Source organism: Cryptomeria japonica, chromosome 5 (assembly GCF_030272615.1).
Source record: "Cryptomeria japonica chromosome 5, Sugi_1.0, whole genome shotgun sequence".
Taxonomy (NCBI): Eukaryota; Viridiplantae; Streptophyta; class Pinopsida; order Cupressales; family Cupressaceae; genus Cryptomeria; species Cryptomeria japonica.
The window spans coordinates 713,244,170-713,270,243 of record NC_081409.1 but is presented as its reverse complement, the minus strand read 5'-3'; the positions used below and the strand labels follow the sequence as shown (position 1 = coordinate 713,270,243).

Genomic DNA, 26,074 nt, shown 5'->3' with positions numbered 1-26,074 from the left:
TTAAAAAACATTAAATGGCATCTAAGATTCTAAAGAGAATTCTAGAGTGTTTCAATAACATAATCATAAATGGTTAGGGATCAGGTTAAGAGAGATAATATGCTCATAAGAAATCAATATATGAACTTTTAATGACATTTCATGGAAAGCTGATGATCAGACGTAAACAATATCTGTAATATGTAAGCAGCTTGAACCAGATAAAATTGGAGATAGCCAGATGCTTTTGTCTTACTGCAGGTGATAGAAATGCCTCAGGAATGCTCAGGTTTCGGGAATTGACAAGTTTTGAGAAATGATAGTCGACAGTCCATAATAATGTGAATGATTTTTGTTGTAACTGTGTAAGATTTTTTGCACCCACCGGAAACAGTGACAAGTTTTGAGGCCATCAAGATGACACCATATTATGCCAGAAACATAAGGATATTGATGACATCTGAATGTATTTGGAAACAAAAAACTAAGCATCTCAAGTAGGTAGGTGGCAATTGAAATCATCCATTTTTACCTTATGTAGGCACCATATTATGCCTCACTTTCTCAAACAGTCTATAAGAAGTAGATCTAACTTGAAAGCTATTTCCATGGGCGACAAATACTAGTTCAAACTCACACATTGAAAATTATTCCTCTCCGGTATCATTTCTAAATGTGTTCTTGTGGTAGCTTTTAATGAAACAAGACTCATTGAGCAAATTGAACTAGTTCAAAAAAAAGATGCGCATTTTCACTATCACCTCTAAATGTGTTCTCTTAAAAAATTCACAGAAACTACTCTACCCAAGGAGTAATAGCTCTGCTTGCTCTGTTTTTATGGTTAACATATAGGAGTCTCATGGTTAATCCCCAATTTATCAATTTTGAAAGTAGTGACACCATGTGAGACAATGGTGCTCTTCCTATTTGCTTAGATACAAAGCTGTGAAGAATAACTATTCTACCAAAATCCACAAACACTTCGCAGTCGCACTAAGGATGGTCCCCGTAGAGAGGGTTGTTGATTCAATTTTCATTGTTCAGGTGACCACATAAAAGCTGTCCAGCAGTGTCACGGGAATAAATGGAATCTTGAGCAATTATTTCAAAAGTTTAACTTGTAAAACTTGCTAATTTTTAATAGGACCATTTTAATGCAAAAGAAGCCCTAAAATCTCTCGCAGCATCCGCTGAGGCCTTGGGTCCATTGCATAACCTCCTTTTATGTCTTCGAAGACCTAAGGAGTGAGTAGTCTACCAAATCTTCCCAAGACTAGCATGCAGTCTCATCCTCCACCTTCTAAGATATGTGAAGACCTGGTATTCTGCGGGAATTGCACACTGGTGGGTTGTGTAACAGCCAAGTGAATTGACCGGTCGACTGTATAAAAGCTTAATAATTATTCTCGAATTATATGCAAATTCTCTCACAAAGAGATTTTAAGGGCATGTAAAAAAATTATAATTTAATAGATCTGACAAATTTCCAACACCCAGAGCAGAGAATTATTAAAAGGAATTCATGAATCAACTAGGTTACAATAAAGAATCAGTATGATAAATGAACTCTGTATTGCTTATTTGACTTACCTGCCTTAGTGTGAAGGTAAGCCTCGTCCAGTTCGCGAAAATGGGCTTCAAGTTCTTCTACCTTTCCTGTAGAAGTGCAAAAAAGGAAAGAGATAATCACATGTACCATGTTAACTGGGGAATTGAACTCATGAACACCGGTCTGACAGTCAACTCTTCAGTATCAATCAAAAACCGAGTAACTAATGTACTATTTCTGTATTTTCTTTTGTCCTTCAAAATCAACGAAATGCAGAGGGTAAAAGGGATAAACAACCTTGATAATGAGCGATGTCTCGCGCTTTAGATCTACATTGTTCCAAGGAATGGATCGAGGTGGACTCCCAGGAATCTGTGCTTCGACCCACTTCTTCCATGTCTTTGTAAATCCTTTGATGATCCATTCTCAATCAATGAAGTAATGATTACTTTGGAGTGCATGAAGTTTTACAGATTATATAGTTGAATCTCTGTAAATTATCACATCATTCTCCATTGACGCATTTTGAATTTTGTAAGGGGAGGGAAAAGCATTTTTTGTAAATTTTGGTAATAAAGTTGAGGCTGGGTTTTTTTCGGTTTCATAAATTTTGTAGTGCAATTTAAACTCATGAGATTAAGTTTGAAAATCTTATGAATTTTGTAGTGAATTTTTAAGTTTTGAAATTTATGAAAGTTGATAGTCTTATAGATTTTATTATTTAACATCACTGGTCAGGTTAGCGGCACTCTAGTTTATAGGGGTAGTCTAAAAAAAAATATTAAAAAAAAAAAAAGTAAAATTTAAGGTTAGGATCTCCTAGAGGGAAAAAGAAAGTAAATAAATATTGAGATTGGGATCTCATGAGGGGGCTTCCTAGTGGGTTTTGTTGAGATTTTTTAAATTATTTAGAGCAGTTAGTCTTATGAATTTTGTAATATCATTTAAACAAAAAGATTAAGCTCCAAAATTTATAGAAGTGGGTGGTTTCATGAATTTTGTTATTTATCACATATAATTCAACAAGTAACTAAATATAAAATAAGAGAAAAATTAATTGATAAAATTTTGAAAAACTCCACATCATTGTCAAGTGGTGGATAAAAAGCCTAAACCGCAATTTCTATGCTATTCTTCAAAAAAATATTCTAATTATCCTTGTAGCGATTTTTTTTCGCTTCATGGAACCTCCTAATCCTTAAAAATAGATCTTGAAGCCACCCCATGGGACCTCTCGAATCTTTAAAAATAGATCTTAAAGCCACCCCATGGAACCTCAGCCTAATTATGTCAAAGGTGTTCCCTTATTTTAATTAGACAACATGTTTGATTTACATTGACTCTTGAAAGTTGAAGAGATGCAATGCAATACGATTGAATAAATCTCATTCGTTCATCGTTTTTACCCTTTTCCATCACTTTTTGTTATTTTTCATCATTGGCATTTTCCACATACCTATGTGTCATCCCTTGAATGTGTTGTCTTTTGAATGGAGGACTAACTTAATATAATCGTTTGTTCAACTTTCATTGTCTGCTTTAAATAAATAAAAATTTAATGAGTTAAATACACACATGCATATTTCCAAAATAAAATATTGATACGGATTAAATGAAAAAGCATGAGGCCTTGAGCACTGTCTAAATAACTATCACTTGAAAACGATGAATGAACATAATAGAAATTAGGGAAAAACAGTGAAATTTGAATGACTAAAATTTATAATCCTTCTACCATTATTTAATTGACGACATAAAATGCCAAGGCCATTTCCACATATAATTTACTTAGCTTTACATGATATGTAACGACTACACAATTTAAGAGAAAAGACTATGAATGTATGTGTGTGTGTGTGTGTGTGTGTGTGTGTGTGTGTGTGTGTGTGTGTGTGTGTGTGTGTGTGTGTGTGTGCAAGACCACGAGGGTCCAAATTAGGCCCTTATGTGGTAATGAAAATTCAGAAAATCAGAGTTAAGTAACTTGACATAAAAATTTGAATAGGTTATTAACATAATTTGAAAAATATGTAAGATCAAATTTGTAGCAAATTGAATCTAGTTTCTAAGCTACTAGTTATTTTTTGAAAAATAATTAAATCTATCTGGTGAAAAATTAAAATTTTGATGCAATAGTACTAAAATTTCAGGGAAAAAATAAAAAGCAGGTGTATGCCTATGGAGTATAAGTATAAACAAAACATAATATTTTTTCTGAAATTTTCAAAATAAGTAGAAGACACGTGCGGATGTGCCACATTTTTTTTGTAAATTTTTTTGGCAAGTAAATAATTAATTATAATTTTTTATTATAACTTATTAAAAATTAAAAAAACGTGTTTGTCTGCAGAACATAACTTGGTCAAAAATCCATTAAATTCAAAAAAAAAAAATGTTCCTATAGTAGACAAAGCATAGGATGTGCAACATTTTTGGGGTTTGAAAAATGTTTAACCGTGTTAAATTTATAGATGTTTTTCAATCAGCCTATCAAATAGGGCTTTAGACATAATGTATGAAAAAATCAATCATAATTATTTATTAAATTCAAAATAAGGCAAAATTTATATTGATAGAAATCTAACAATCTCCTTAAAAAATTCTTTTTGTTTCATCAATTTTGGGTTAAAAAAGTCATCATCCACCACATGGGCAAAATCTAGGAAACCAAGGAAAACTTGTAAACATGTTTTTTGTGTTGAATTTCCAAGTTTGGCACTTCTAAGCCAAATCCCAAAGCAATCCCAATGGGAATCTCAAGGCTGCAATTATTTTGTAGAAAAAACAAATATTCATTTAGAGCACTATTTATTTAAGATTCTTTTTAATAACTAATTTGTTATGTCAACTAAATATTTTGATAATTATTTTGTTAGTCTATGATATATAATATAGTATAATATCATATATAATAAATGATATTACTATATAATATATATTAAATATCATGTATATATGCTTGATATAATATTATATTTTATAAATATCTCTTTATATCTCTAAACCTCTCTCCCTTGGACACTTTCTTTTTTGGTATCTCTATCCCTCTCCCCCTCTCTATTAGGTCTCTAACTCTCTCTAGTCTTCCCATCTCTCTCTCTCTCTCTCTCTCTCTCTCTCTCTCTCTCTCTCTCTCTCTCTCTCTCTCTCTCTCTCTCTCTCTCTCTCTCTCTCTCTCTCTCACATCACTATATGTATTATTAAAATAGAAAAATATTATTATATATTAACACTTTACAAAATATCCTTTCCTGCTAATGGGCAAGCTAGGGTTGATCCTAGGACAAGGAGAGAAGGAGTGCAATTGACCAAACCAGAGCCAAGGTGGGTGAACGTTAATTTTGATGGTGCTTCAAAAGCGAATCCTGGACCCTTGGGGTCAGATGTGTTGCTCGAGACTCAGAAGGTAATATTCTTTCTATTGACTCAAAACACTTGGAGATAGGAACCAACAATGAAGCAGAAGTAAAGGCGGCTATGTTGGCAATGGATTTGGTGAAAAGGCTCAAAATCAATTAGTTGCACCTAGAAGGTGATTCCCAAATAGTGATTACTGCAATTGTAAATGGGGAAGCAAGGGTATGGAAAATGGATAAATTGGTGTGAATCATCAAGAAGAAATTAGAAGGATTCAAAAATTTCAAATTTTCACATGTGTATCAAGAGGGAAATGTGTTGGCAAACTCTTTGTCCAAACCAGTCACTGTGGCAAGATGCAGAGTTGGTGATTTGAGTTGGAGTTGTATGTATACCTCGTTTATTCATCTCCATTTTTGTTGGATGTCGTGAAGTAAGCAAGGACAACGTGTTGCAAGGTGGCATATTTTGGTGTTTTGCACGGATGGCTCGATTGATATGCGTACTCCAATCTTTATTACCATTTATGGCAGTTGTGGGAGATGTGCAAACACGATTCTCAATATATATCCAGGGTGGCATCCATTTGATTGTGGCTGGTGAGAGGTGAAATTGTCGTCTGAAAATAGAGGCAAACTTTAGTTTGAAGGCTTCAAAGTAGCAGTTGTAGTTTTGGGGAAAAATCACAATTGAGAGACTGAAAATTGTTTTCACCATAGATGACCCTTTCTTCCTTCTACAGGTTTGTTAGGTGTTGTAATACCACTTGGACACTGCAACTTTTTTTATTTTTAACATTTAGAAGTACCAACTTAATTAAACAAACTTCTCTTAATTCCTTTATTTGCCTTAGTGGTGAAAGTTCCACACCACCACTTATGCTTGCACTCAAAGGTGGTAAGCTCTTGAGGTTAGGATCCCTATTAGACCTAGCCTTAAGCCTCAAGGGTTCATTCCCAATGACCTTGCCTACGTATCCCTTCGAGAGAAATCAGAGGCTTTGTAGTTTGGCACCAAAGGTTAGAGGGAGATCCTACTCTCCTCTTGTATGAGATCCTTGATCTCTCCTTGACCTTGATTATTAATTTTATGCAATCAAATAATCTTAGTTTGTATCAATAGAAGACAACCATTGCCATTAGGTAGTGTACATGTGTACACAATCACACAGGGGTCAAATCCTTCCAAAAGCTTCCATTTCCATAAAGAGTGATATGAGCACATTACCCATTAACACGTGGGACTAACTCATACACATCACACATGTGATGACTAGCTCTATCTTATGTCACATATACAAAGCAACTAGCTCTAGCATACATTCAATAATCATAGGGACTATATTCAATATACATTTCTCGTATATAGTGACCAACTTTGGTAGGCATCACATAGCTTGTGACTAGCATTTACACAATGAGGAATTGACATATACATAACTCTAGCTACCACTTGCCCATAGTGCATCTCAGATAAAGAAATGTTGGTGCACTGCGCACTACACCGTGGGACACATTCTTTTGTTTAGTCTTTTGCACTAATGAGCAAGTACTGGGAACAAGGTTCGATGTATCCCATACTACACCGGGTATCTATCCTCATCCTAACAAGTCAAGTATATCATTTCCATATCAAAATATACCCAAGATATACAATGAGATTAATCGAATCATTACCTACCTATTCTTCATTAGAAATTCTCTTCCCTACAATCCATCGAACAACTAAGAAACAAGGATATCCATCATCAGCATGTTGTTGGCCATAAGACCCACATGCTCCTAGCGGAATTTGTCCAAAACCTAGATCTAAGAGGGGTATCCATCACATGCATGCAACTGGCGATAACCACCTGCTAACTAGGGAGTACGGTTGATAGTCTACCAACATAGTACACTCCTTGACTATTGTCAATATCAAACGGATAAGCTTATCTTATGCAGGTCATAGGATTTCCATCGGTGATCACCTCAGATGGAGAAGGGTAGCCTATGCAATGAGGTATACAACCTCTACCTATGCCCTCACAGGGCCCTTACTCCATCTGTAGCCATAAAAGGCAACACCTATACATGGCTTAGCACTATAACTTGAAGAGAGGTTTCTAAGTCAAATCAAATAGATCATAATTGTCTACTCTAGGAGTATACACAAAGTCTTATAGTTCTAGGATTAAATTACACATTCGCCTAAGATCACTTGAACCCATCATAGGATTTCCTTTATTCAATAGGTAAGCAAACTAACCATAAGGTGGTCTACCCTTCATTTTATAAACTAATCATTCAAAACACGATAAATATTAAATACAAGTTATAACACTTTCTCAATTCTTTCATATTATTCTAATGCATATTCGGCCTCCTTTGAGGCCTACCAAAGAGGAAGGGTCAACAAGTTAGGAACAACCCCAAACCTTGGAGTTATTCGCCCCCCCAGACCCTACCCCTACGGACTTGAGGTCACAGGGGCATCCTTCGCCCAAGGACCACCTACGTTCCCACTTCCAAATGGGTCAAAGTCATACGTAGTTCTCCTACCCAGGTCTCTCAAGGACACCTACACTTAGGTTACCATAACCAAGATTGTGTTAATGTTTCCCTTAGTTGCTAGATCTCACCCGAATAGAGTTCCCTTAAATTATTCACAATAGTCATTAGTTCTTAACGACATTTATAGGAAATTATAATGCCACTTAGCAACACTCACTACAACACATATCTTAAAGATATTGACATCTTGAATCGAACTCTTCCTAGGGTTATTCATAAACCTACCTAAATGTCCAAGGTTTATCTTATCAACACTATAAGGAAGTCAAGTAGCGGAACAACTTCCTACACTAACCTTGAGAGGAGGGTAATACAAAAACTTTTATAAATCGTCACAATGGTTATAGAAAATAGAAATAGATATAATAACATTCAAACCATAACACAATGATTTACGTGGGGAAAACCCTTTTGGGAGAAAAACCCCACACTCCAAAAGTTGGGTAATATATTATTTAGCAATCAAAAATAGATTACAATATACTTGCAGAGCAAGCTCTTCGCAGGATTACCACTAATTAGAGATTCAGAGGTAACTCAATAGCCATAAGACTCTTACACACAAACTCTATCTCACACACCTCGTATATACAAGAAACCGTCAAACGGTATTACAAAACCATGGGATAAAACCACCCAATAAGGTGTAACTGACCTTATCTCCCTTCTAGATGACCTATGACCTGTCCCTCCATTTTTACAGCTCGTTTATGTGTCTGATGTATTTTATATTTCCTATTTCAGGAGTACAAACTTTTGAAGGCCATAACTTGAGAGCCATGTGTCCTATTAGCGAACCATTTGAAGTGCCATAAATCTTGTGAAGTGCTCTATTACCTTGTAAACCGCTACACCATTTACACCCACTTTTTAGGGCATTTTGGGGCCTCTAAAGTCCTCAAAATAAAATTTAAACATTTCCTTGGACCCCTCCAAAGTGGAAAATTTAATATCTTCAAAAGTAGTTATGATCTTGTGACGTAACTTTACCGAAATAGTTATCTATCCAACCAGAAGCTTCAGGGATAATTTCACACAATTTTGTGCTCAAATTAAAACTTAATATAAATATTAACTCATGTAAATGAAAGGTTGAGACACCATTTTCCCAACAAATCTCCCACTTGTCAAACACCTTGCAAGAGAAAAGGGAGTATCAACACAATGAATCAATTGCTAGGGGCCATGAGGCCCATAGACTCCAAGCACCATCTGATCTTCTTTGTACTCACAACCTTAGTTAAAGAATCTACAACATTCATCAAAATTTCTACCTTGACTAGCTTCAACCTACCATCTTCGACCATATCTCTGACAAAATGATATTGAACATCAATTTTCTTGGTCCAGGCATGAAATGTCAGGTTCTTAGATAGGCAAATCGCACTCTGACTGTCACAATAAACTATCATGACTCCTTGTTTTATTCCAATTTTTGAACACAATCTCTTAAGTCAAATGGCCTCTTTACAAGCATGAGTAGCTGCCATATACTCTGCTTCAATAGTGGACAAAACAACCACAACCTGTCGCTTACTCATCCAACTAATTATACCACCAAATAAAGTAAACACATAAGCACTGGTGGATCTTTTGTTATCAATATCACCTACCCATTCTGAATCCACATAACCATGAATATCAAGGGAAATCACATCTCCAACTGAATTACCATGATAACACAAAGAATACTCTGAGTTACCCTTCAAATATCTAAACTCTTTTGACTACATCCTAATGAACTCTACCAAGATTAGACATATATTTGGACAAAACTCCCATTGCTTGGGCAATGTTTGGTCTAGTAGCGACCATAGCATACATCAAACTTCCAACTGCACTTTGGTAAGGCACTCTTCTCATTTCTTCCATGTCCGATGGGGATGTAGGACAATCTGCATCATATAATTTCATTCCAACTATAAAAGGAACACACAATGGTCTACAATCCTGCATGTTGAACCTTTGTAACAGTGAATTCACATACATACTCTGTCCTAGCTATAGCTTTATGTTCACTCTATCTCTTTTAATTTCCATCCCAAGAATGTGTTTTGCTACACCAAGATCTTTCATTTCAAATTTAGTAGTGAGTTGAGACTTAAGTCCTGAAATCATACCTTTCCCTTTACCAATGAATAAAATTATCATCAACATACAATGCAATGTACAGGAAATGATCACCATTAGATTTATAATAAACATAGTGATCTGATTTAGAATGCTCAAATCCCAAACTCAACACATATGTATCAAATTTTGGGTACCACATCCTAGGACTCTGTTTAAGGCAATACATGGATTTCTTTAATTTACAAACCAAATTACTTTAACCTTTCACAATATAGTGCTCTGGTTGTGTCATATAAATATCCTCCTCCAAATCACCATGAAGGGAAGTAGTTTTCACATCCATTTTCTCAACTTCTAAATCATAAGTAGTAGCAATAGAAAGCAAAAATCTAATGGATGTCATTTTGGCAATGGGAGAAAATATCTCACCATAATCAACACCCTCAACCTGAGAGTAGTCTTTTGCAACCAACCTTGCTTTTATACTTCTCAATGCTTCCATCTGAACCGATCTTTTTCTTGAACACCCATTTGCAACCAACAAGCTTCCATTGTTCAGACAATGGTACAAGACCCCATGTATCATTCTTTTTCAAAGCTGCCATTTCTTATTCTATAGCAATCTTCTAAGATTTTGCATCATTCATACCTAATGCCTCTTCTACAAATTTCAGTTCATCCACATTAGTATTCAAAGCAAAAATACATCTCCAATCATCAGGTGAATACCTTTCAGGTGGTTGTCTATGTCTTGTAGACCTTCGAACAAGCTGAGTTGGAGGTTCTTCCTCCTCTTCCAAAGATTCAGAGCTAGACGAGCTCTCCTCAACTGCTTTCCTATCTAGGGGTCTCGATTCAACTCTTTCAGGTGTAGAAGGAAATTGAATCACATCTTCCTTTATAGTCTGTTCTGGCTGCAATGTAACAAAAGGATACTTAATTTCTCTAAAAATAACACTTCTACTATGAATTACCTTTTGTGCAACATGGTCCCAAAGCTTGTATCCTTTCACACCATAACTATACCTGATGAAGATACATTTCACAACCTTGTTCTCCAACTTTGTCCACTTCTCCTTTAACACATGTGCATATGGCTCACAACCAAAAACTCTAAGATGTCTCAATGAAGGCTTGTGACCTGACCATGCTTCCATAGGTGTTTTATCAACAAGGGTTGATGTAGGAGACCTGTTAATCAGGTAGCAAGCAATGGCAACAACTTCAGCCCAAAACTTTTGTTCTAGACCGGCACCACTCAACATACTCCTAGCCTTATCCATTAGTGTCATGTTCATTCTTTCTGCAACTCCATTATGTTGTGGAGCATATAGAGTTGCCTTCTATCTATTAATGCCACAGTCTTTACAGAATCTATCAAAATCATTAGAGAAAAATTCATTGCCATTATCAGTCCTCAAACATATAATTTTCTTTCCAGTCTGCAACTCAACCATTGCTTTAAATTCTTTAAATCGACTGAAAACTTTATATTTACTCTTTAGAAAATATACCCATGTCCTTCTACTAAAATTATCAATTAATGAAACATAATATGTAGATTTTCCAATCAAAGGAACATCTATAGGACCAAACACATCAAAATGAATAAGATCCAAAACACCACAAGTTTTATGAGAAATCAAGTAAAACTGAACACGGTTTTGTTTTCCATAAATGCAATGCTCACAGAAATCAAAGTCAAGATTACAATCATTCAAACCTTCAACAAGGTTTTTATTTTTCAAGGTCCTTAGACCCTTTTCTCCAATGTTGCCAAGCCTCTAGTGCCATAACATAGTCTTCTCTATAGGTAACTTTGCTTTAGAAGAAAGAGCACCCTTAGGTACCCAAAAGCCATTTCTATTTGTTGAAGGTGAAACCCTCAAATCTTCCAGAGATTTACTTTTTACGAAAGTGCTATTACACTCAACAGTGTATGTGTCTAGCTTATACAAAGTGTCAAACTTGACACCTCTAGCAATTACAATAGCACCCTTAATCATCTTACATCCTAGTTTAGAAAAGACTATCCGCACACTCGCATCTATCGGTTTGCTCACATATAATAAATTTTGTTTTAAACCAGGGATATGTAGCACACCATTAATCCTTTTTATTCTACCATCAAAAAACCTAATTCTAACTTTACCTTGACCAACAATGTCTAAATGTGAATCATCACCCAAGTACACCTTACCTCCACTAAATTCTTCATATTCAGAAAACCAATCTCTATTGGCAGTCATATGAAAAGATGCACTTGAGTCAATTAACTGGGCATTACCTACATGAGTCATCAAAGCTGCAATAAATGCATCACCTTCTTCCTTCTCGGACTCAGAATTAGAATCAATCTTCTTCTTTTTCTTCTTCTTTTCTTCTTCGTAGTCCTTACAAAGGTGACCTACTTTACCGCAATTCCAACAAATGACTTTGGACTTTCCAAGAGATTTCAATCTCCCTCTCAATTTGGACTTATCGCACTTCTCATTCTTCTTGCCTTTCTCCTTAGGTCTTCCACAAACAGTTAGGGCTTCTTTTGAACTAAGGGATATGTTCCTCCTCATCTCTTCACCAAGTAGGGCACCCACCACATCTTCAAACTTCAAAATAACAGAAGTACTATTGATAGCCATAACAAGAGAATCCCACAAAACGGGCAAAGAACAAAGCAAGATCTGACATTTCTCCTCTTCGTTCATCTTAACACTTACCGATACTAATTAAGCCACCAACATATTGAATGCTTCTAGGTGGTCTACAATTCGTCCACCCTCTTCCATCTTAAAGGAATACAATTTCTTCCTCAAGAAAATCTGATTTAATAAATATTTCGCTTGATACATTTCACCAAGCTTAGTCCATAGCTTCTTTGCATTGTTTTCTTCATGGACATTGATCATAACATAGTCTTCCAAACATAGTTTGATTAGACCCTTGGATTTTTGGTCCATAACATCATATTGAGCCGCTGTAGTAGGATCTAAGGGCCTTTGGACATTCACATCAACAACATCCCATAGATCTCGATCTATTAGAGATCTTCCATCTTCAACTTCCACATCTAAAAATTTGTTCCATTAAATTTCTCCACCTCTATTTTCCCTGACGAACTTGCCATCTAAAAATTCCTACAACAAGATCAAAAAATGTCTTCTACACAAGCTCCCACTCAAATCTAGATTATTTCAAAAAACCCAACAACCCACAACTGAAACCAAAGGTGATCAAGCTTTGATACCGCTTGAAAGGAATTCAAGTAGCAGGACAACTTCCTACACTAACCTTGAGAGGAGGGTAATGCAAAAATTTTACAAATTGTCACAACGGTTACAAAAAATAGAAATAGATATAATAACATTCAAACCGTAACATAGTGATTTACGTGGGGAAAACCCTTTCGGGAGAAAAACCCCACACTCCAAAAGCCGCACAATGTATTATTCAACAATAAAAAATAGATTACAATATACTTGCAGATCAAGCTCTTTGCAAGAGTACCACTTATTAGAGACTCAAAGGCAACTCAATAGTCATAAGACTCTTACACACAACCTCTATCTCACGCATCTCATATATACAAGAAACCGTCAAACGGTATTACAAAACCATGGGCTAAAACCACCCAATAAGGTGTAACTGGCCTTATCTCCCTTCTAGATGCCCTATGACGTGTCCCTCCCTTTTTACAACTCGTTTATGTGTCTCATATTTTATATTTCCTATTTCAGGACTACAAACTTTCGGAGGCCATAACTTGAGAATTGTGTGTCCTATTGACGAATTGTTTAAAGCATTGGAAAGCTCATGAAGTACTCCATTGCCTCGTAAAATGCTACACCATTTACACCCACTTTTTAGGATGTTTTGGGACCTATAAAGTTTTCAAAATCAAATTTAAACCTTTCATTAGACCCCTCCAAAATGGAAAATTTAATATCTTCAAAACTAGTTGTGATCTTGTGACGTAACTTTATCAGAATGCTTATCTAGCCAACCAGAATCTTTGGGGAGAATTTTGCACCATTTTGTGCTCAAATGAAAACTTACTATAAATAGTAACTCATGTAAATGCAAGGTTGAGACACCATTTTACCAACAAACACAAGGGCTAGGCTTATTGCTCAACATAACATTACCTTGGTTTACCCCAACACATAAGAACACACTTCCATTCAAAATTAACGTATTAGATTCATTATAGCAAGTGTTATACTCAAGGAATCAATATTTGTAATACTGTAAAGTTGTTACAAATATTATATACAAATAATTGAAAGACTTAACATATTAATTACCAATTTTATTAAGGCGTGAGTAATAATTGAGTTATATACAAGATAGTTAGTATCTCTATATCCCTTGGAGAAACATGTAAATCTATACATAATAATATTGATAACATCAATAGCATGAAACCTAATAATTTTATTTCGCCAATACTCATACAACATGGGTAACCTACAATTGCTAGTAACCCAAAATAACACCAAGCATGTATCTATCATTTCCCTTCTATATCATGATAACATATCCTTGCAATCAAGCTTAACATACATATTCATTTACACATAAGTTATAGGTATCATTTTATCCAACTAGGTTAGAATATAGTATAAGCTCAAAAGATAGTTTAAATTTACACCAATATTTTACTAGGTAGGGTCTGCTAGTTCTCACTCTTAGGTATAAACTGATAAACCATAAATAAAAATAATGTTGTGCTATTGCACCCTTGTTAGAGCTTATCCTTGCTAATGACTTGAAGGTTGCAACAAAACATCCTAAGCATTCCATCATGTTGAGGGCCTAATATAAATAATGAATTGCCACCTCCATAACTACTTTAGTTGCATGCCAAGGTTAAAATGATCTTCATATAGTAATTAAAATTGTGGTACTTCATTTCCTCCCATGATTAACAATATATTACAAGAACTGTCAAGAAAACATATTACTATTCATTTTATTTCACGATCTCTCCCCCCCCCCCACTTTTCTGCATGTTCATCTAAGACCATGTTCACAATTAATCTCTTCTTAACTCGCAAAGATTTTGATAACAAAGTATATATCATTAAATAATATTATTCATGATTAAAAATAGTTCCAAATATGAAAATATATGGTCTTACATATAAAGACGCCACTAGATTTGGTATTTTCATGAGGTGTGAATGTTCTTCTAATTATGAAATAGGACCTATAAATCCTCTAAGACTTAAAGTTGAGGGGTAGGAAGGAAAATTGAACTCAGGTCATCCCTGATATAACTTCAACATTATCTATTGTTGTGAGATAATAAACCACAGGTTGAGAGAATTTGACCACCAATCGAAGATTCTTCTTCTCCATACATGGCTATAGAGTTTGTCATACAAATGTTGCTTAATACCATATTCAACAAACATCAATTATCTTTAGGTATTTTGTCAAGTACCACATACGTATTGGGTTTTCTTCTACATTTTTAATTACTTATAAATATTCATTTATCGAAGCTTCCAAACTCGAGAGCTCTTGCATGTGACAAATATTAACTCTAAATTTAGATGTAATACTAACCAATCAACTTACATAATGAATTCAATTGCAATATCATAGTTATCTTTATACTGGTCATTGATTTGTTTAGCATTATTACTTAAAAGATCAAAAGTGTAGAATGGGGTCATAATACATCTCAATGAATAATATAAATGGAACCATATATAAAACCTATAAAACCATACATATTCTTATGGGCCTTGATGTCACACAAATCATTGAGAACTCATCTACAGTTTCCATGCAGAGCTTCCTCCATACGCTCCTCTTACACTTTTCCATTAGCTCTCTAAGATTGGTGTCTTATTCCACCTTGTACCTCCTCTCCAAACCCACAATCATGAATCTCTTCTTATCTCAAAACAATAGACTCAAAGGTTGAAATGTCTCAGAGTTTGTAATGTTCCATGATATGCACAACGTGGTATTGCTGGAAAGGATTTTGTAAACTTCCCAATAAATGTTGTTGGTTGAGTAAATCCCTCTCCTCAAACCTTAACTAACATCTTTTCGCCTGTGAAAATATGGGATCTGTCAAATATTGAGAAGGCTAAGGCTTTAGAGACTCTCAAGCAATGCAAATGGGTGAACGCACGTCCACCATTAGCAGCCATGAAGGTACTTTGTGGAGGCACACACCAAGCTCCCGGATAGTTTCCTTTCAGGTTGACTCGTTTTCTTGCAGCCTAAGACTCTTAGAAAAAGAAACCAACCTGGGGTTGGAAGACAATGTTGAGAGAAGAGCGTTCACTCTCCTCGTGTGTGCTCCCCTATTTTTTCTCCCTCCTTGCTCTCTCACAGTGCATTCTCCTCTCCACCGCAAACATGCCCTTCTTTTCACCTTCTCCACCTGATTTCTTCTTCCTTCCAAAACCAACTCAGAAAAGAAGAATCCAATTTAGGGGGCTCGTGAGATATTTTTTTGTGTCCCCAAATTCATCTCCAGATTGTCATTTTAGATTTTTAAAAGGCATAGATGCCATGCCCTGCCAACTGCGTGGTCATTCCTACCATATTCTCATTGAATGCCCTGACAAATGGTCATGGTTCTTTTGCACGCCTTAAACTTAATTTTTGGTTTACCTGTTCATGCGAATGATCAAGGAAATGATAAGGGCATCATTCCTCATTAATGGTGTAGTTTCCCTTCATGTTGATTATCATTCTTAAACTTGTATGGAGGCCCATACCTCCCGTCAACTCATCCATCCCGTACTTTTATGAATGTCTTTTAATTATTTATTTTCTTTCTATTCATCCTCAGTGAAAGTGGTGTATGCAAGCATCCTTCCCCCCTTAGGATGGGTTGTCCTCAACTTATTTAAATATTTCTTTTGTTAATTTTTTTTAAATTATTGGGTTACTAGCCAACTTAATTCCTTTTGAACCCCTTAACATTGTTATTTCAATTGGTCCCATCTTCCATAATCTAACAAATTTTAAACAATTTACAAGATTTAAGAGGAAGCATACTAAATTTTTACTCTTAAGTGAGCCTTTTTGTTCAATTGCAATCTTCATTTTCAATTTATAGGTTGATTTTCTTAAGTGTAATCAATATACTATCATTCAATACACCTATTTTAGGTTAATTCTTGCAAGGTTCCAAGTACAAATCATTAAGGAGTCATACATTTTCCTAATAGGGTCACATGGCCTTAGACCAATCACTCACTAAGTGGGTTCAATTCACATACCATAGTGATCCAACATTAGTGAAATTTCAATTCATGCGAGTTTAGTTATTTTTTAGTGGATACAAATGTAGGTCCACGTGTTCTTTGTAGAATATTATTCATATGGCTTCTTATTGTGCCAATTACAATGCAATCTTATTCTCAAACTCATAGTATGTCATTTTCAAGGGCAATGAATTTAGTGGATACATAATAGTCTCCATCGACCTATCATTCCTCCTAGGTACTTTATTACTATGGATAAGCATTTCTTATTGCTTAATAAATTGCTTAATTACAACATCTAATTTTAAGGTAGCTACAAACTACCCATCAAAGGTGCTACAAACTCCATCCTAACACATACTAATCCAATAAATGGGATAGAAATTTATGTCCATATCATGAGAAAGATTCTTGATATTTTATATATACCATAATAGTTACCACACTTGACAAGCTTTCAACTAACACATAACAAGGGGGGGGGTTATTGAATAATAATGTTAATTAAATACCACAACTTCCCACGTCACACTCTAGTATTCATTTACAATTTATATATTAAAAAATCCCTTTCAAACCCCCTTAGGTTGTCTTGGTCAAGACTAGCCAATTATCCTCACAAGCTTAAGTCCATTTAAAAATTTCAAAACATTATATATGCATTACGACTCGAACTTAATCATGGTAATTTCGTAAAATAAGTCTATAACCTTAATCCAAAGTTAAGTGGGCTTTGAAGGTCTCTAGTGTTTGAATCCAGTTGCTCTAATACCTATATAATATCCACCATTTGGACACTATAATTTTTTTATTTTTTTTACATTTACAAGTACCAGTTTAATTAAACAAACTTCTCTTAATTCCTTTATTAGCCTTAGTGGTGAAAGTTCCACACCACCCCTTCTGCTTGCACTCAAAGGCGGTAAGCTCTTGAGGTCAGGATCCCTATTAGACCTAGCCTTAAGCGTCAAGGGTTCATTCCCAATGACCTTGCCTACGTATCCCTTTGAGAGAAATCAGAGGCTTTGTAGTTTGACCCCAAAGGTTAGAGGGAGATCATACTCTCCTCTTGTATGAGATCCTTGATCTCTCCTTCACCTTGATTATTAATTTTATGGAATCAATTAATCTTAGTTTGTATCAATAGAAGACAACCATCACCATTAGGTAGTGTTCATGTGTACACAATCACACAGGGGTCAAATCCTTCCAAATGTTTCCATTTCCATAAAGAGTGATATGAGCACATTTACCATTAACACATGGGACTAACTCGTACGCATCATGCATGTGATGACTAGCTCTATGCAAAGTGACTTGCTCTAGCATACATTCAATAATCACAAGGACTAGCTTCAATATACATTTCTTGCATACAATGACTAGATTTGGTAGGCATCACATAGCTTGTGACTAGCATTTACACAGTGAGGAACTGCCATATCCATGACTCTAGCTACCACTTGCCCATGGTGCATCCCAGATAAAAAAATGTCGGTGCACTGCGCACTACACCGTGGGACACATTCTTTTGTCTAGTCTTTTGCACCAACAAGAAAGTGCGAACAAGGTTCGACGTATCCCATACTACATTGGGTATCTATCCTCATCCTAACAAGTCAAGTATACCATTTCCACATCAAAATACACCCAAGATATACAATGAGATTAATCCAATTATTACCTACCTGTTCTTCATTAGAAATTCTCTTCCCTGCAGTCCATCGAACGACTAAGCAACAAGGACATCCATCATCGACATGTTGTTGGCACCAAGATCCACATGCTCCTAGCAGAATCTGTCCAAAACCCTAGATCTAAGCGGGGTATCCCTTGCCTACATGCAATTGGCGATAACCATCCGCTAACTAGGGGGTATGACTAACAGTCTACCGACATAGTACGCTCCTTGACTACTATCAATCTCAAGCGGATAAGCTTATCTTATGTGGGCCATAGTATTTCCATCAGTGATCACCTTAGATGGAGAAGGGTAGCCTATGAAATGAGGTATACAACCTCTACCTATGCCCTCATAGGGCCCTTACTCCATCCGTAGCCGTAAAAATCAACACCTGTACATGGGTTAGCACTATAACTGGAAGAGAGGTTCCTAATTTAGAACAAATAGATCATAATTGTCTACTCTAGGAGTATACACAAAGTCTTATAGGTCTATGATTAAATTACACATTCGCCTAAGATCACTTGAACCCATCATAGCATTACCTTTATTCAATAGGTAAACCAACCAACCATAAGGTGGTCTACCCTTCATTTTATCAACTAATCATTCAAAACACGATAAATATTAAATACGAGTTATAATACTTTATTAATTATTTCATATTTTTCTAATGCCTATTCGGCCTCCTTTGAAGCCTACCAAAGAGGAAGGGTCGACAAGTTAGTAACAACCCCAAACCTTGGAGTTATTCGCCCCCCCCTAGACCCTACCCTATGGACTTGAGGTCACAGGGGCATCCTTCACCCAAGGACCACCTACGTTCCCGCTTCCAAACAGGTCAAAGTCATACGTAGTTCTCCTACCCAGGTCTCTCAAGGACACCTACACTCAGGTTACCATAACCAAGATTGTGTTAATGTTTCCCTTAGTTGCTAGATATCACCCGAATATAGTTCCCTTAAATTATTCACAATAGTCATTAGTTCTTAATGATATTTATAGGAAATTATAATGCCACTTAGCAACACACACTACAACACATCTCTTAAAGATATTGACATCTCGAATCAAACTCTTCCTAGGGTTATTCATAAACCTACCCAAATGTCCAAGGTTTATCTTATCAACACAAGGGCTAGGCTTATTGCTCAACATAAAATTACCTTGGTTTACCCCAACACATAAGAACATACTTCCATTCAAAATTAACATATTAGATTCACTATAGCGAGTGTTATACTCAAGGAGTCAATATTTGTAATACTATAAAGTTGTTACAAATATTATATACAGATAATTGAAAGATTTAACATATTATTTACCAATTTTATCGAGGCATGAGTAATACTTGAGTTATACACAAGATAGTTAGTATCTCTATATCCCTTGGAGAATCATGTAAAGCTATACATAATAATATTGATAACATCAATAGCAAGAACCTAACAATTTTATTTCATCAATACTCATACATCATGGGTAACCTACAATTGCTAGTAACCAAAAATAACACCAAGCATGTATCTATCATTTTCCACCTATATCATGATAACATCTTGTTGCAATCAAGCTTAACATACATATTCATTTACACATAAGTTATAGGCACCATTTTATCCAACTACGTTAGTAGTATAGTATAAGCTCAAAAGAGAGTTTAAATTTACACCAATCTTTTACTAGGTAGGGTCTGTTAGCTCTCCCTCTTAGGTATAAAATGATAAACCATAAATAAAATAGTGTTGTGCTATTGCATCCTTGTTAGAGCTTATCATTGCTAATGACCTGAAGGTCACAACATAACATCCTAATCATTCCATCATGTTGAGGGCCTAATATAAATAATGAATTGTCACCTCCATAACTAGTTTAGTTGCGTGCCAAGGTTAAAATGATCTTCATTTAGTAATTAAAATTGTGGTACTTCATTTCTTCCCATGATTAACAAGATATTACAAGAACTATCAAGAAAACATAATAGTATTCATTTTATTTCACGATCTCTCCCCCCCCCCTCCCCCCACTTTTCTACATGTTCATCTAGGACCATGTTCACAATTAATCTCTTCTTAACTCACAAAGATTTTGATAACAAAGTATATATCATTAAATAAGATTATTCATGATTAAAAATAGTTCCAAATGTGAAAATATATGGTCTTACATATAAAGACGCCATTAGATTTGGTATTTTCACGAGGTGTGAATGTTCTTCTAATTATGAAATAGGACCTATAAATCCTCTAAGCCTTAAAGTTGAGGGGTAGAAAGCCAAATTGAACTCAGGTCATCTCTGATATAACTTCAACATTATCTATTGTTGTGAGATAATAAACCATAGGTTGAGAGAATTTGACCACCAATCGAAGATTCTTCTTCTCCCTACATGAATATAGAGTTTGTCATACAAATGCTACTTAATACCATATTCAACGAATATCAATTATCTTTAGGTATTTTGTCAAGTACCACATACGTATTGGGTTTTCTTCCACATTTCTAATTACTTATAAATATTCATTTATTGAAGCTTCCAAATCCGGGAGGTCTTCCATGTGACAAATAACTCTAAATTTAGATGTAATAGTAACTTACATAATGAATTCAATTGCAATAGTATAGTTATCTTTGTACTGGTCACTGTTTTGTTTAGCATTATTACTTAAAAGATCAAATGTGTAGAATGGGTCGTAGTACATCTCAATGAATAATATAAATGGAACCATATATAAAACCTATAAACCATACCTATTCTTATGGGCCTTGCTGTCACACAAATCATTGAGAACTCATCTGCAGTTTCCACGCAGAGCTTCCTCCATACGCTCCTCTTACACTTTTCCATCAGCTCTCTAAGATTGGCATCTTATTCCACCTTGTACCTCCTCTCCAAACCCGCAATCATGAATCTCGTCTTATCTCAAAACAATAGCCTCAAAGGTTGAAATGTCTCAGAGTTTGCAATGTTGCAGGATATGCACAACGTGGTATTGCTGGAAAGGCTTTTGAAAACTTCCCAATAAATGTTGTTGGCTGAGTAAAGCCCTCTCCTCAAACCTTAGCCAACATCTTTTCGCTTGTGAAAATATGGGATCTGTCAAATAAGGAATGGACATCCAGCAAAGCATAAGGGTAGGGGTTTTTTTATTAGATTTTGCAGTTGGACATTACACAAAACGTGGAATCATAAACACGACATGCGAATTGTTTGATTTATTGAGAAGGCTAAGTCTTTAGAGACTCTCGAACAATGCAAATGGGTGAACGCAGGCCCACCATTAGCAGCCATGAAGGCACTTTGTGGAGGCACACACCAAGCTCCTACACACTTTCCTTTCAGGCTGACTCGTTTTCTTGCAGCCTAAGACTCTTAGCAAAAGAAATCAACCTGGGGTTGGAAGACAATGCTGAGAGAAGAGCGTTCACTATCCTCATGCGTGCTCCCCTGTTTTTCCTCCCTCCTTGCTCTCTCACAGCGCATTCTCCTCTCCACCTCGAACATGCCCTTCCACCTTCTCCACCCGATTTCTTCTTCCTTCCAAAATCAACTCAGAAAAGAAGAATGCGATTTAGGGGGCTCGTGAGATATTCTTTTGTGTCCCCAAATTCACCTCCAGATTGTCGTTTTAGATTTCTAGAAGGCATAGATGCCATGCCTTGCCAACTGTGTGGCTGTTCCTACCATACTGTCATTGAATGCCCTGATAGATGGTCACGGTTCTTCTGCACGCCTTAATTTTTGGTCTACGTGTTCATGTGAATGATGGACGCGTCTATTCTGGCTCCAAAACGACACTACCGATTGACTAACACGCGTGTTAGTCGCGCGTTTTACACTGTCGATTTGACAATTAACGGCTGTGATTGACTAACCTGTCGCTAACACGCTGTATGAAAGGTCCGTTTTGGAGCTAGAATAGACGCAGCCGTGAATGATCGAGGAAATAATAGGGACACCATTCCTCATTAATGGTGTAGTCTCCCTTCATGTTGATTATCATTCTTAAACTTGTATGGAGGCCCATGCCTCCCGTCAACTCATCCATCCCGTACTTTTGAATGTCTTTTAATTATTTTAATTATTTATTTTCTTCCTATTCATCAAGTGGTGTATCATCAAGTGGTGTATGGAGGGATGTGACAGGGCTTGACTATGACTACATTCTTGCAACCATAAATACCGCACAAATACGAACATTTCTTCTATGTTCAGTGCTTGGGGGTTGGAATGTGGTAGTATCCAGGAGGTGAAAAGGATAATGGAGAGGTGTGTGAAACTTGAATGGAGGCAAGGATTGGATGAGCTCCTTAAATATGTAGAGCTAGGTCGAGAGTTTGTGATGGTGTTGGAAGATTGGGTGGCGAACTTGGGATACCCTTCGCAGGTACATGCTTTCATTCTATGGCATGCCATTGAGGATAAAAATGCAAGGAGACATGAAGCTATGGAAGGATGGCGATCGGTTTCGGACTATGTAAATGACTGGGAGATAGTGCTTAATTCTGGTTTGCCACATGAGATGATGGACCTGACAAAGCTTAAGTTCAAGCTGGCAGACTATTGGAGAGATGGACAGTGAGAAGGGAACCGCAAGGGCCGAGCATGGAGGAGGGACGCAGTGGGTGGCCAGGGTGCCAGAAGGAGACAAAGGCGAGGCAAGGTGATGCAAGCAAGGTGAAGAACACGATTAGTAATTTGGGAGGGTTTTTCTTTTTGTAAATTTTGTATGAAGCCGATACTATGAATTTCATATATTGATTTTTTGGATTGATAAGATAATCATGGGTAGAATTTTGGGTGATAATCTAAATGCCCATACGAAGATGTGTATTGGAGTTGAAGAAAAATCAACTCTACAACTCCCAAAGATCACCTGCATGCAAACCTGTCACAGAAAGAGAGAAGCAAAAAAACTATGGAGGCCAGAATTCAGAGATCCAGAAAAGAGGAGTCATATTGATTGTGTAACAAGAATGCAATTCAATAATTACAGTTGTAATGAAAATACAAAGAGAGGATCTTTATAAGAGGATACTCAAAACCCTAAAGGAGAAAACCCTAAAGAATTATAAGATTCCTAAGTTTAGCTTAAGCATAGATTATAATAGACTAATAATTAAATAAATAATTATTTAGCTAATAAAATATAACTCTAACACCCCCCCTTAAGATGAACTTAGGAAGTAGCTAAAAACAATTAAGGACTAAAAAAACATGTAAAAAATGCAGGAAAGCAACAATGAGTCCCAACAACTAGGCCTGATGAGGTACCCAAGTACAATAAAATCTTTGTAAAGTGGAGAAAAAAGGAGAAAACCTTGTGAGAATAAAACTCCTCTCCAAGAAGAGATGGAAGCTCAAGTGAATGACTAAGAAGCCTCCAAACAAAAGTGTTCTAAAAGATAGGAACAAAAAGAAGAGAATGAAAAACACCACTGAAATATGAAATAGTTGCAAACACTATCAAAGAGTAACTGCTAATTTGAAGAACCTCCATTGAAATAGAACATGACCAGGTAGAGAAGACTGTAATCTGTATGAGTGCCCTCTAATGACACTACTTGAATCAGATGGCAAACAAAGGCAAACAACTAAATACTTGAAGATACAGATGGCATGAAACACCATAGCCTAAAGAGTTGATCAATCGAACCAAGGAAGCATTAGAACAACATGACAAACCTCCCCATAATGCTGAAAAGGGAGAGGGACAGGTACAGTGAAAATAACGGCCAACAAGAACTGCATGACGAAGAACTAGGAACATTGAAGGTGCAAAGAAAGTACATAGTTTCATGGAAGGAACACTCACTTGATACACATCATGAGGCTAATGTGGTGGAAGGAACACTCACGTGACAAAAGTAGATGGCAAACAAAGGCAAACATCAACCCCCCATGACACTTAATAAGTAGTGCATGTACAATAAGGCACAAGATGTGCAAGATCCCAAGTATACAATACATGCTGGCACTTTATCTCAGTGTGTTTGCATAAATAAAATGCTACAATGATCAAAAGAGACAAAAGACTGGAAACAAAAAGAATAGACAAATACGAGACATCCTACTCAAAGAAAGAGATCCCAGGACCTGAAACATCCAAGATATTCACCAGAGTGCTGAAAAACAAAAAACTGAATAAAATATACCTGGAGCAAAATCTGGAAAGAAAAGTCAAATGAATGGAAAGAACACAGAACAATCTTTCCAACAATATAAAGTTTTCGAAAAATGAAGCTCGGATGCTCAAGTTATGTCTCTCGTAGTGCAAAAAGGAACCTATAGCTTTGACAACAAAAAACGCCATCAAAAAAGAAAAATCAAAAGTTCAAACCTCCAAATCTCAATAGAGCTCAGAATTTTTTATTTTATTTTTATTTTTTTAATGAAAATTTTCTGACACATTTGCAAGTACAGCTGTACGGATTTTTGTGCCTCGAAAAATGTGCCAATAAAAAATCATGCCCCTGTTATCGAAAATAGGCAAATTATATATCAAAATTCATGGAATCAGCCTTCTGAATACAACTATGAGGTCCTTTTGGCATCAAAATTGACCAAAAAATAAGCTACCCCTAGAAATGAAAAAAAAAACTGCACAAACCCCCAAATACACAGATTTGAAGAACAAGGCCCAAAATCTCTCATGAAGAGAATAGAGGCATGAAGAGAATAGGGGCATGCAGATCTGGAGTTCTGATACCATATTGGAGTTGAAGAAAAATCAACTCTACAACTCCCAAAGATCACCTGCATGCAAACCTGTCACAAAAGGAGAGAAGCAAAAAAGCTATGGAGGCCAAAATTCAGAGATCCAGAAAAGAGGAGTCATATTGATTGTGCAACAAGAATGCAATTCAATAATTACAGTTGTTATGAAAATACAAAGAGAGAATCCTTATAAGAGGATACTCAAAACCCTAAAGGAGAAAACCCTAAAGAACTATAAGATTCCTAAGTTTAGCTTAAGCATAGAGTATAATAGACTAATAATTAAATAAATAATTATTTAGCTAATAAAAGATAACTCTAACAATGTGTAGGTGAGAAGGGTACGACAAATTTTGTGCTTTTTTGAACTCATACTGAAGTTGAATGTATTTTGCAGACTTATTTCTAATAATATAATATAACTTTACCGATCAAAATAAATAAATTTACAAAATATTTATAATGTGAAATAACGGATATCCGTTAGTAGTTGATATATTATTTTCATTTTTTGGCAAAAAACATCTTTGGCGCCCTTCGTGCTGGCTTTGTTGTTGAATTCGATTGATAACAAATATCCATTTGCTGCTCCATATAAAAATGGACAACTCGACCGTTTTGACCATTCCAATAGTTCCCACATTCTTTTCTTTATCGAAAAACTCATGATCTTTGTCCGTATCAAACAAAATTCACCTTTTGGAGCACTTGTTTACACAAAACTCAAGTTTACAATCATTTTTGGAATCTTTTTGGCAAGTGTAACGGGGAGCAGTAGTCATAAAAAATGAAAAAGCAAGATAAAACCTACAATAGAAGAAATTGAAGCTTGTAGAGAAAAAGATAGAGAAAGACATAAGAAGAAAAGACAAGGTATATCAAATACTTATCAAGATGCTCAATCTTCTTCCTTACCCATAAATGTTATTT

The 26,074-nt window shown here is 35.8% G+C and overlaps 1 protein-coding gene across 2 annotated transcripts in view; it reads right to left on the bottom strand.

Annotated features, from left to right (window-relative positions):
- Nucleotides 1–2,119, bottom strand: part of LOC131030928 (kinetochore protein SPC25 homolog) — a 62,516-nt gene extending 60,397 nt beyond the window's left edge. The window contains exons 1-2 of one of the 2 annotated variants that reach the window (XM_057961892.2): nucleotides 1,826–2,119; nucleotides 1,570–1,635 (exon numbers count right to left, since the gene is read on the bottom strand). In XM_057961892.2, the coding sequence (XP_057817875.1) occupies nucleotides 1,570–1,635; nucleotides 1,826–1,952 (193 nt within the window). In that variant the 5' untranslated portion in view covers nucleotides 1,953–2,119. The remainder of the gene's footprint in view (nucleotides 1–1,569; nucleotides 1,636–1,825) is intronic. The other variant, XM_057961891.2, reaches the window with a different exon arrangement.
- Between the last annotated feature and the right edge of the window lie 23,955 nt (nucleotides 2,120–26,074).